This window comes from Sapajus apella, unplaced genomic scaffold (genome assembly GCF_009761245.1).
Source record: "Sapajus apella isolate SASKATOON/1434 unplaced genomic scaffold, GSC_monkey_1.0 scaffold5, whole genome shotgun sequence".
Lineage (NCBI taxonomy): Eukaryota > Metazoa > Chordata > Mammalia > Primates > Cebidae > Sapajus > Sapajus apella.
In genome coordinates, this window is record NW_022436945.1 from 14,866,633 (window position 1) to 14,879,600 (window position 12,968).

Below are 12,968 nucleotides of genomic sequence, written 5' to 3' on the forward strand. Positions count from 1 at the left end.
AGTGATTCTCCTGCCTCAGCCTACTGAGTAGCTGGGATTACAGGCACCTGCCACCATGCCAGCTAATTTTCTTTTTCTTTTGGTATTTTTAGTAGAGAAGGTTTTACCGTGTTGACCTGGCTGGTCTCAAACTCCTGACCTCAAGCGATCTGCCCACCTTAGCCTCGCAATGTGCTGGGATTATAGGTGTTAACCACCAAGTTTGGCCAATGTATGACTTTTGGAGAGGCAATGTGATAATTGATTAACCATCACCCAACATTCCTGGTGGGTGGGAGAAGAGCTCTCTCCTGCCCCGCTCATGCTGGCTAACTGCCTGTAGCAATGTGACTTTAGTAGGCTTTGGGAAATCAAGAGTTCTAAAGATTATTGGTAAAATAAAGACATTTGGTCTAAATTAGGCAGGTCAGATATTAGATTTGCTAAATGCTTTAAGGTAATAAACTGCTTCTAGAAGAAAAAGAAAGAATGGCAATTCTCCAAATTTTGTGGAAAACATAAATCTACAGATTCAAGAAGTAAAGCAAAACCTAATCAAGATATTTGTAAAGAAAATTATACCAAAAACTTCATGGTTAAACTATTGAAAATCAAAGAAAATCAAAGAACCAAAGAACCAGAGAAAATCTTAAAGGCAGCTAGAGAAAATGACATAGTATAAATTGAGTGTGTAAGTGAAGGGTTATGATTCAGAAACAATGAAGGCCAGGGGACAATGGAACGACATTTTTACAGTTGAACTTGGATGGGTAAGGATAGCAATACCAACCCAGAAGTCTGTATCCAGATGACATAGTATTTGAAAATGATGGTAAAATAAAGACAATTTCTGATAAATTAAAACTTAAATTTATTACCAGTGTATTAGTCCATTTTCATGACGCAGATAAGGACACACCTGAGACTGGGCAATTAACAAAAGAAAGCGGTTTATTGGACTTACAGTTTCACATGGCTGGGGAGGCCTCACAATTATGGTGGAAGGCAAGGAGGAGCAAGTCACATCTTACATGGATGACAGCAGGCAAAGAGAGCTTGTGCAGGGAAGCTACCATTTTTAAAACCATCAGATCTTGTGAGATTCACTTACCATCATGAGAACAGCACTGGAAAGACCTGCCCCCATGACTCAATCACCTCCAACCTCCCACAACACATGGAAATTCAAGATGAGATTTGGGTGGGGACACAACCAAACCACATCAACCAGCAAATCTGCTTTACAGAATTTTTTGAAAAATTCTTTAGAGGGAATGGAAATGATACTAGATAGAAACTCCAATCTACAAAAAGGAAGAACACTGGAAGTTGTAACTATGTGGGTAAATATAAATGAATTTAAATTGTTTTCTCAATTTCTCTAAAAAAGCAATTAAGGCAAAAATTATTCACTGTATTTAAATATGTAGGTCTAGTATACATGGCAGCAATAACATAAAGGATGGGGCATAAGTGGAATGATAGTTTTGCTAAGTTCTTACCTCTTACATCAAATAGTACAATGTGGGCTCTTAGTACATTGAGATAATTTAAAGATGTATATTGAAAACCCTAATGTAAGCACTAAAAATTAATATAAAGAAGTATAACAGAAAGCCAACAGTGGAATGAAAATGAAATAATCAGAATTACTGAATTAATCCAAAAGAAAGCAGGAAAGGAGGAATAGAGGAACAAAAAGGGTTAAAGCAAATGAAACACAAATTGAAAAAAAACAGATCTCAATCCAACCATATCATTATTACATTAAATGTAAATTGATCCAAAACTCCAATTAAAAGGCAGGTACAGGCTAGGTGCGGTGGCTCACGCCTGTAATCACAGCACTTTGGGAGGCTGAGGTGGGCGGATCATCCCAGGTCAGGAGTTCAAGACCAGCCTGGCCAGTATGGCGAAACCCTGTCTCTACTGAAAAATGCAAAAATTAGCTGGGCATGGTGGTGGATGCCTATAATCCCAGCTACTTGGGAGGCTGAAGCAGGAGAATCGCTTGAACCCAGGAAGCGGAGGTTGCAGTGAGCCGAGATCACACCATTGCACTCCAGCCTGGGGAACAAGAGCGAAATGGCATCTCAAAATAAAGAAATAAATAAAGAAATAAATAAAAATAAAAGGCAGGTAATATCAGACTGGATTTTAGAAAATCAAGATCCAACTATAAGCTATCTATAGGAGATACATACACTTTTTTGTGTGTGTTTTTCCACACACAACGTTGATGAGATACATGTACTTCAAATATAACGACATATCTGGGTCGAGTTGGTGTTTAAAAAAAGAAAAGATGTATACACAAGTTAATTGAAAAGAGGGGAAACTGATTTATACAGCAAATAGCCCAAGAAGGATAGGGTAGTTATATTAATATCAGACAAAATATATCTCAACCCAGGAATATTAATAGAGATAAGGAGGAACAGTTCATAGTCCTATTTTAAAAAATGGTGACATCATTATGACATAAAAGCCTAACTGAAGATTTAAAAATCCTATGTATGCACCTAATAACACAACTTCAAAATACATGAAGCAAAAAATTCGCCAAATTAAAAGACAAAATAGACAAATTCACAGTCATAGATTGTAATACTCCTTTTTGTAAATAACAGAACTAAACAAAAAAAATTCATAAGGATATAACTAATCTGAACAACACAATCAATATTTAACTGAATTGATATTTATATTAATAGAATCAATGGACAGTTACAGAACCATTCAATTGCAAAATACGCATTCTTTTTATTATATGTATGTATGTATTTTTTCAGTCTCTACTATTTGAATCAGAAATATATTCTTCTTAAAGTGCACATGAAATATTTACCAAGGCAGATAAGAAGACAGGCTATGAAATGAGTTTCAGTCAATTTCCAAAGACTGAAATCTTAGTCTGGGTGCAATGGCTCACACCTGTAACCCCAGCACTTTTGAAGGCCAAGGTAGGAGCACTGCTTGAGCCCAGGGGTTTGGGAACAGGCTGGGTAACACAGTAAGACCACAACTCTAAAAAAAAAAAAAAAAAAAAAAAATTACTTATTTAAAAAAAACAAATAGCTAAGAAAGCTCCTAAATATTTGGAAATTAAACAACACACTTCAACAAGTGGCTTGTCAACCAAAATGAGAGACTGAGGTAAAAGTCTCAGTCAACTGAAGTTTATTGAGCCAGAGTTTGAGAGCATGCCCAGGAAAAACACACTGTGGCCCCTGTGCTCTCCGAAAGAGGTTTTCCGGAGGCTCAGTATTTACACATTTCTTTAAAGGGGAGAAGGCATCAAGGAAGAGAGTTGGTGGTGGTGAAGCAAATAGTTACATTTTTGCTAGATTTTAAGTAGTGCCCAGTAACTCTATGCTATACATAAGGCGAACATTCAAAGAAAATGGAGTAAAAGAATTATGCAGATATCTCAGGTGAAGGAATTTGATTTATCTTATCCTTGTTCTGCATCTGGGAAGATAAGCTTGTAATTGAAATCATCAGTGTGAAATTTAACAGACTTTAGTTATATGATTTAGGTTGCAGACTTAGTTACAATTGATATGTCCTTGTTTTATGGAAGGATATACATCTTGAAAGGTTTAAGGGCCAATAAATAATTTCTTTATGATCAATTTGTTGAGGATAGTCATCCTCAGGCTGAGATGCATAAGGCTTTTTTTTTTTTTTTTTTTTTTTTTTTTTTGCATTTTGGGGAGGACCTGGCTAATGTACAAAATTTTTATACAATGATGGAAGTAACAGCTATCCCTTTGTAAAAAGAATTTGTAGTGTTGGATGACTTCAGCCTCCAGGCTTCACTCTCCCTTTGACATAATAAGTTGGGGTGGTTCTGAGATTTTTATTTTCCTTTACAGGGTCAAAGAGGAAATCATAAATTAAAAACTATTTCAGCTGAAGGAAAATGAAAGCGCAGTATACAAAAATTAGCAGGCCGGGCAAGGTGGCTTATGCTTGTAATCCCAGCGCTTTGGGATGCCAAAGCAGGACGACTGTTTGAGACCAGGAGTTCAACACCAATCTGGGCAACAGTGAGACCCTGTCTCTACAAAATTTTTAAATTTAAAAATTAGCAGGGTGTAGTAGTGCACACCTGTAGTTCGAGCTACTGTCTTCTACAGTTTAAAGGTGGGAGAGTCCCTTAAGCTCAGGAGGTTGAGGCTGTAGTGAGCTACCTATGACTATGTCACAGCACTCCAGCCTGGATAACACAGCAAGACACTGTCACTAAAAGAAAAAAAAAAATGTATACTGCAGCTAAAGCAGTGCTTAGAGGGCAATTTATAGCTTTAAATACTTGCATTGGAAAGGCAGAAACATCCAGAATCAATCGTCTTCAACTCTAAGCAATTAGAAAAAGAAGAGGAAATCAAACCTCAAGTGAGCAATAAAGAGCAAAATAAAGCAACGAACTAGAAAACAGAAAATTAATGAACTAGAGAACAGAAAACAAAACACGACGTTTTGAAAAGATTTAAAAATTGTTCAACTTATAACTAGATTAGTCAGGAAAAAAAGAGAGAGAACACACAAACTGCTACTATCAAAAATATCTTAAAGACAAGGTCCCTGCCCTCCTGGACGTTTAGTGGAGGAAAGAAATGTCATACAATTAAATCTATAGTTACAGATTATGGTAAACTCTAAGAGAGAATTCTGTCGCGGAGTGAGAGGCCGCTTTTGGTTGCAGGAGGGCACCTCTTAGGAAATTACTAAGCTTCCCGCCCTCCACTGAGTACAGTATCGCGAGCTACTGAGTACAGTATCGCGAGCTATGCCCAGCTTCGCATAGCGCTCCCGGAGGCAGGTGGTGGCCCCGCCCCACCTGGCCCATCAAAAGCCCCGCCCCTGTTCACTCCCACACGCCCCCGCCGCCGCCAGGGCCCTTCTACGCAGGCGCAGGGGTGGCGCCCGGCGGAGGCACGAGGTGGGGCCGGGCGGCCGCGGAGCGGAGCGGGGCGGGGCAACCGCTGGGCGGGCATCGAGCGTGTTGGAGCGCTGGTGAGGTGGCGTCCATCCTACCCGGTGGCTCCCGTTCCCGGCCATGCAGAGCCCAGACTCGGGCACCTGGCTGCTCTGATCTGGACTCGGCGCGGAGGGAGCAGAGGGAGTCCATGGCGGATCCCTCCGAGCCTGGCCGGCTGGCGTCCGCGGGCGATGGGAGCCCGGAGGAGGACGGAGAGCGGGAGCCACTGCTGCCGCGGATCGCCTGGGCCCACCCGCGGAGAGGCGCCCCAGGCAGCGCCGTGAGGCTGCTGGACTCCGCCGGGGAGGAGGGCGAGGCCGGCGATGAGGAGCTACCGCTCCCGCCAGGGGACATGGGGGTCCCCCGGAGTTCGCCCGCCGACCTGGACTGGAGCCACCCCGCGGGTTCAGGTGCGAACCGGCCCTGCCCCACTCCCTGCGCCCCCGGTGGCTGCCCCGGCTACTCGGCTCTGTCTTGCCTTCTGCGCGCGCTGGCCGAGGTGGACGGGCTTTCCCCGCTTCCTGGGGAGACCGCGGGCACCTAGCTTGCTCGCTCCTTCTCCAGGAGCTCCCTTTCTTAAGGCCAGTGACTGTCCTTAAACCGATTCTTTAGTGCTCCCTGCAAAGTGAGTCTAAACTTCTAGAATCAGACACTAGGGAGAGCTTAACTCTGTAACATGTCGTCAGTCCCTGCTCAAGTTTGGACTTGACTTGGGAATTAAGAACCTTGAACTCTCGGGAAAGTTCCCGGAGTGGTGAACTTGCAGAGTGGTTGACAGGAGAGAGATGAACAGCAAGAATATCCAGTTGCCACTGGGGCACGTTTCAAAACCTTTTCCTATTAAATGTTGTTATTGTGACGTTAACCACAGGGGGCAAAAGCAGTTGAAAGTCTGTTCCTGCTAGCAGTTTCTCTTTCTCGATTTACTTCTGATACATAAGAAAACCAAACGAAAAACCTCTCTTCACTATTAAGCGGACTGATACCCTCGGGTGAAACAAGACAATTGAAACGATGTTGAAAGTTAGTTAAGTTTAGGTATGCTGTGCAGGCCTGGATATTTGTAGATAAGGAGTTTTTCTGGCGTGATTAGTGGAGTTAGACTAACGTGATCACGGACATGGCAGAGACTTGTAATACTCCCTGCTAGAGGTGAGACAGACATGTTTGTAAAAGGGAGATGGTAACACCTCTCTGCTGGTTGTGAGGATGGATTAAATGAGATGGTGTGCACCTCGTTTGGTTTGTCGCTTCACACATGACAAAAGCCACAGAAAATGGAAGTTTCATTAACACTGCTTAGTTTTTCTGGAGTTGTTAGAAGTTAAATGTACTGTTAGTGGCACACTAATGTGTCCTGTACAGTTTAAAGAATTTTGGATAGAATCGGTCATTCAAGTTCTAGTTGAAGTTACATTCAGACATATTCTAGAGTAAATAAGTCAGAGAAGTCCAAGGGGAGCCAATTTGTCTGATTATTTAAGCTTTAACCAGCGTCTCTGACGTGCATTTCTGTTCCATTATAATATTAGCTGATGGATGCATTGATGTTTAACCAAACAACGTGAAGCTGGAACCAGGTGAAAAACAGGCCTTCATTCGCCTAGTTACATTGGCAATTTGGGCATATATTACTTAGAATTTAGTCTGTAAAATCGCTAGCTTGCCTTTTCCTTCCCATTACCTTGTGTAGCTAGTAAATTCTTAAAGAGCCTAAAGGCTTCAGAATGCTCTTGTTTTGTGAAAGTGAGGTATTTTGTAAACAAATAGTATTAAGTCTAGAAAAAAGTCAAAGTGAGAGACCAACGAGATGGCAGGCCTGTAATCCCATCCCATCATTTTGGGAGGTGTAGGCAGGAGAATAACTTGAGGCCAGGAGCCTGAGAGCCGCCTGGGCAGCAAAGCGAGACCCCCATCTCTATAGAAAATAAGTAGAAAAGAACACAACCACAAAAAGTCAAAGTGAAGATATAGTGTTAGAATACAAATGGATTCTTAGAATTCCTACCTTTTATTAAAAGTAGTATCTTACCTATATCACAGCTTACAATTTGCTAAGACCGTTTTTAAAAAATATTTTATTCTCGTGTGGGTGCTGTGGCTCATGCCTGTGAGCACTTTGGGAGGCCTGGTGGGTGGATCATTTGAGGTCAGGAGTTTGAGACCAGACTGGCCAACATGGTAAAACCCTCCCTCTACTAAAAATACAAAAATTAGTGGGGCATGTTGGCAGGTACCTGTAGTTCCAGCTACTCAGGAAGCTGAGGCAGGAGATTTGCTTGAACCGGAGAGGCAGAGGTTGTAGTGAGCAGAGATCCCTCCACTGTGCTCCAGCCTGAGAGACAGAGTGAGACTTTGTCTCAAAAACAAAATTTTTTTTTATTCCCACATCAGCACAGCAAGTTAGTTGTTATTTGCCCTTATCCTTGTTACGAGGATTCAAAATTAATAAACTGGTAATGACTGGTAGCTCATAGGACTTCAGAGATACATGGTTTGCCTGAAGTCAAATATCCAGGAAGTGGTAAATCAGGAGGAAGCCTGCCCTTTTTCTGTTTTTGCCATAGGTCCATAAGTGTTAGAAAATAATTGTGTCTTTGGTTATTTTGGAGGTTTTACCTTTAATGGAACTTTAAAATAATTTCTGTGAAAACTGTTTAAAAAAATTTTAAAGACTAAAATGTTCATGATTGAGTAATTTAACTCAATTTTTAAGTTTAGTTATTTTTTAAATGACGCCATTAACTTCATTTGTCCTTTACCATCTGATTTCCATGAAACTACTTCTCTACTTCCAAGAAGTTTTTGCCTTTAAATTAATATGAACATCATTTATGATGCGTAACTCTTTTGTTTACATAAATGAGGTTTATGTACTTTAGTCAGTGGAAGAATGTCATATGTCTGTTACCTTTAACAAGGCATTTAACAAAGTCTACAAACAGCATAAACCATAGTGTTAGTTGCTGGATCAGTGTCAAAGTGGAAGGATTAGTGCATTCCTTGTTCTGGTTATTTTAATCAGTGAATTGCGTAGTAATGATGATAGCTAATGCCAACATAGCAGTTAATATGTGCTAGGCATAGTTCTATATGCTTCATGTATATTCATAACCAACCCTGTGATAGGAATAGTATTTTTTTTTTTTTTTTTTTTTGGTGGTTGGAGAGGGTGGCAGGGGGACAGAGTTTCACTCTTGTTGCTGCCCAGGCTCGAGTGCAATGGCATGATCTTGGCTCACTGCAACCTTTACTTTCTGGGTTCAAGCAATTCTCCTGCCTCAGCCTCCCAAATAGCTGGGATTACAGGCACGCACCACCATGCCCAGCTAATTTTGTATTTTTAGTAGAAACGAGGTTTCACCATATTGGCCAGGCTGGTCTCGAACTCTTGAGCTCAGGTGATCCACCCGCCTCGGCCTCCCAAAGTGCTGGGATTATAGATGTGAGCCACCACAGCTGACCTTGTTCTCATTTTAAGAAGGTACAGAGAGAGGCTGAGCATGATGGCTGAGACCTGTAATCCCAGGACTTTGGGAAACCTCTTTGATGCACACCTGTAGTCCAAGCTACTCAGGAGACTGAGGTGGGATTGTCTGAGCCCATGAGTTTCAGGTTACAGTGAGCTATAATTGCACCCCTGTACTCCAGCCTTGGTTACAAAGCAAGACCCTGTCTCAAAAGAAAAAAACACAAAGAAGTGAAGTGACTTCTCCAAGGTCCCAGTTAATACAAACCAGGAGCACTTAGCTTCTGTTAGTGTAACAGAAAACAGTGTTAGAATTCACAAAGAGCTGCCAAAGTAAAAGAAAATGTGAATTTGTAAGTCATTTAATGATTCATGGTGGCTTATAAATATGTGAACAGAATAAGAAAATCATATTAAAGGAAGAAAGATGAGAAGAAGATGGAGCCTGGAATGAGTATACAAAATGCACCTCAGATGCTTAATGTAGGCAACTCACAAATTTGACCTTTTTTTTTTTTTTGATGGAGTCTCGCTCTGCCACCCAGGCTGGAGTGCAGTGGTATGATCTTGGCTCACTGCAACCTCAGCCCCCCTGGTTCAAGCGATTCTCCTGTCTCAGCCTCCCAAGTAGCTGGGATTACTAGCGCCCACCACCATGCCTGGCTAATTTTTGTATATTTAGTAGAGATGGGGTTTCACCATTTTGGCATTCACCATGTTGGTTTTGAACTCCTGACCTCAGGTGATCTGCCCACCTCGGCCTCCCAAAGTGCTGGGATTACAGGCGTGAGCCACCACACCTGGCCCCAAAATTTGATTTTTAAGATTACTGAGCAGCTAACTTAAGAGAAAACATAATCACGGGGCCTATAAAGTTAAAATAAACTGATTATTTGAACGAAAACAGAATGGGCAAAGGCTAGCCTGTCACATAGTCTCTTGGTGAATGCTGTATGCTGAACAATATCTGTGATAAAAGTGATTAGTTTCATAGATTGTTCTTATAACTTTTCTGAAGCCCATTTCAGTAGAAATAGTTTTAACTATGGGTGCTATCTGTATTGTCTCATGTAGGTTCAAGATACTGATAATCTGGTTTAATTTAGAGGAAGGTTTTAGCAGAGTCTCGTTCCATGTGTTTTGACTGTTTTCCATAAGTGAGCTTTTGAAAGACAGCGGTGTGTTGGAGAGTATTTTTCAACCAATGCATAAAATACAGACGTCGTTTTCAATGCATTGCAGACATGCATCATTCATCAAATATTTTGAGTGCCTACTGGCTGCCAGTGGAAATCAAGGCTTTGGGGAAACAATAGGGACCTGTACTAGATGGATGCCTGTTCACCTGCCCTGTCCCCTCAAAGCTATAGCCTGTGGAGGAAAGAGTCAAACACTCCTAACAGATTGTGTATATGTGCTTGGATGGGGAAAGCTGTGCATTGAGGCATGGAGCCATGCCCTAAATATGGGGGCCAGGGAACACTTAGAGGAAGTGGCATCCAATTCAAGACCTCAAGGATGAATAGCTCCAAAAGCCCTGAGGCTGGCTTCAGTTTGCCAAATTTGTGAACACCTAAAGTTTTCTATTTGTTTGTTTTTTGAAACAGGGTCTTATTCTGACACCCAGGACGAGTGCAGTGGCGCAATCACGGCTCACTGCAGCCTCGAACTCCTGGGCACAAGCGATCTTCCCACCTCAGCCTCCTGTGTAGCTGGGACTACAGGTACATGCCACTATACCCAGTTAATTTTTATTTTTTGTAGAGATGGGGCCTCACTATGTTGCCCAGGCTGGTCTTGAACTCCTGGACTCAAGTGATCCTCCTGCCTCGGTCTCCCAAAGTGCTGGGATTACAGGCATGAGTCACCGCACCCTGCCAGTGAACATCTACATTTTTCTAGAAAATATTCTGGTTAGTGGGTAAGGTTTGGTAAAGATGGGTAGGCTTAGGTTTATAGTTCTAATCCTTAAGAGCGAAAGAGTTCATTTTAATTTATTTATTTGAAATAGAAACTTGATGAGTTACTTGCATCCTTCATACATACTTCAATTGTGCTACATAAAAAAGGCTATACAACAAGTTCTCTTAACCCATTTTTAGTTTCTGCATTTTAAAGGACCAGTAATAGCCTGGTCCTTTAAAGTGTGGCCAAGGGGATAGTTTGTTAATTTTTCAAAGGAATTTATTGAAGGCTTACTATGTGCCAGGCCCTGTTCTAGGAACTTGGGATACATCAGAAAATGTATTCCAGAAGAGATCCAACAAAAAAGATCTCTTCCTTCTTGGAACGTAGATCATTTTGTTTCAGCATCATGAGGGTGAATAAGAATGAGTGATGGGAAGGAAGTGCGGCAGATTTGTGAGAACCGCATGGGTGAAAGTTCAGAGGCCGAGCTGCACATATGCAAAAAGCTCGGAGCTTGAACAGGACCCGGACTTGACTAGGTGGTCACCACCTCTTCTTAGAGGGATACATAGAGGTAAAATTGAGATTCTCCTCAGAACATGAATTGAGTATTTTCTAACACAGAAAAATCGAAATGCCATACTTTATTCCTTAAAGGGGTGACAGTAATTTTAATTGAAAAAAAAAAAAAAAGAAAATGTAGCTAATCATGCCCTCAGCTACTAAAAAATCAAACCAAATGAGAACAGACCTTCAGACCAGATCATCCACAGCCCATCGAGCTTGAAGCAGTGTAACACCTGATGCCTTGGGGAGGGTGCTTCAGGGTGAACTCATTACCAACATACATTTAAGTAATTAGAAAGCCAGGAGCTGTGGCTTCTGCCTGCAATCCTAGCACCTTGGGAGGCTGAAGTGGGAGGATCACCTGAGGCCAGGAGTTTGAGATCAGCCTGGGCAACCTAGTGAGGCACTGTCTCTACAAAAAACTTTAAAAAATTAACTGGGCATTGTGATGCACACTTGTGATCCTGGCTACTCAGGAGCTGAGGTGGGAGGATTCCTTGAACTGGGAGATTGGGGCTGTAGTAAGCTGTGATCATGCCACTGCACTCCAGCCTGGGTGATAGTGAGGCCCTGTATCACATTAAAAAAAAAAAAAAAAGTCATAGAATGTAATTGTCAGTTACGAATCAGTTAAGGAAAAATTATCTGCTAAAAACGAGTTTCTTTGAATTTAGAATAGTTACTAGGTGACCTTTTTTTTGGGCAGAAATTAATAGGACCAGCTATTTTTAAAGTGCCTTTCTAGATTGTGGTGGTAAATCTAGGCCATTTTCAAATAAGAGAACGCCCATTTTCCTGTGGGGAAGATATTATCTCATTTATCCAAAAGAGGTGCTCAACAGGGCAAAAACAAAGAGAAGGAAATGAGAAGATCCTGGCTTTTTTCACAGGAATGTTTCTGATTGATCTGATTTTGGTTGAAACTGAATTATTAAGTATTCTGAGGATGACTGGGCTCCATGAGAGCAACAAAGGCAGAGTCTATGATGAACTCATAAAACGTAACCCATAAACCAATTTGGCAATATTTAATAGCAATAATGTCAAGGTCTGCACGTCGTATCCAAAAGAACTCGAGTACAGTTTGAAGAGACCAAGAGTGGTCTAAGAGTTTAGCTCCTTCTATACAAATTAGTAGTATGACAGGACTCCTAAATAACTAATGCTTTATTACAGGGCTTCTTATTTTGAGATAGTGTCGAGACCAGGAGGTATCCCTATTCTCTGCGGTGGTTTATGTGGTTTCAGCAGTCCTGTTTTAAGGAGGCACATTGAAATGCTGAGGCATGAAACGGGAGGACAACTAGGATGCTGAAAACCTGAAAAAACTCCCGTATGAAAGGAGGTGGAGAACAGAGAAGATTTAAAGGAACATGAATTGACCTTCAACTTTTTGGAGGGCTTATTACTGGGAATAAAGGAATAAGTAGATTTGTTTCGCTCCAAATGGCAAGTCTAAGACAGAGAGTAAAACTGCAGGAGACCTGAGCAAGGTTTAAATAAATAACTTCAAGTTCATTTTTGTTAAGAACCTATGAAACCCTGACCTAGAGGAAATACCTAGGGCCTTTCGGAAGGTGGAGGGTAGGAGGATGGAGAGGATAAGGAAAAATAACTTTTTTTCTTTTAATTTATTTTGCTTTACCAAGGAAAAATAACTAATGTGTACTAGGATTAATACCTGGGTGATTACTTCTCGGTCTTTTGGCTATGATCAAGTATAGTATCTCTTCTTATCAGTTTAATACCTGGGTGATGAAATAATCTGTACAACAAACCCCCAAAACACAAGTTTGCCTATGCATGTCCTTTGCAACCACTAATGATAATGATTACCGGCACATTCATTTTCTCAAATAAATGTAAGTGCCCAGTAAATACCAATCCCTCTTCCAAGTAAACAAGAAAGACAGAGTTCCTCCCTTCATTCTTAAGTATTTTCAAGGGAGAGATAAAATGATTTGAAATATTTATCAACTATAGACATGACTAAAATACTTGGATTTTTTTATTCTTCTGAATGGGTTAAATATGCCCACTAGCCTTTTTTATAGTATT

The 12,968-nt window shown here is 41.2% G+C and overlaps 1 protein-coding gene and 1 pseudogene across 3 annotated transcripts in view; both read left to right on the forward strand.

The window, feature by feature from the left end:
* The first annotated feature begins 4,922 nt into the window (after window positions 1-4,922).
* PI4K2B (phosphatidylinositol 4-kinase type 2 beta) overlaps window positions 4,923-12,968 on the forward strand; it is a 36,474-nt gene continuing 28,428 nt past the window's right edge. For all 3 annotated transcript variants that reach the window (XM_032273525.1, XM_032273527.1, XM_032273534.1), the window contains exon 1: window positions 4,923-5,376. In XM_032273525.1, coding sequence (XP_032129416.1) covers window positions 5,115-5,376 — 262 coding nt within the window. In that variant the 5' untranslated portion in view covers window positions 4,923-5,114. The remainder of the gene's footprint in view (window positions 5,377-12,968) is intronic.
* On the forward strand, window positions 12,599-12,693 carry LOC116548854 (annotated as a pseudogene).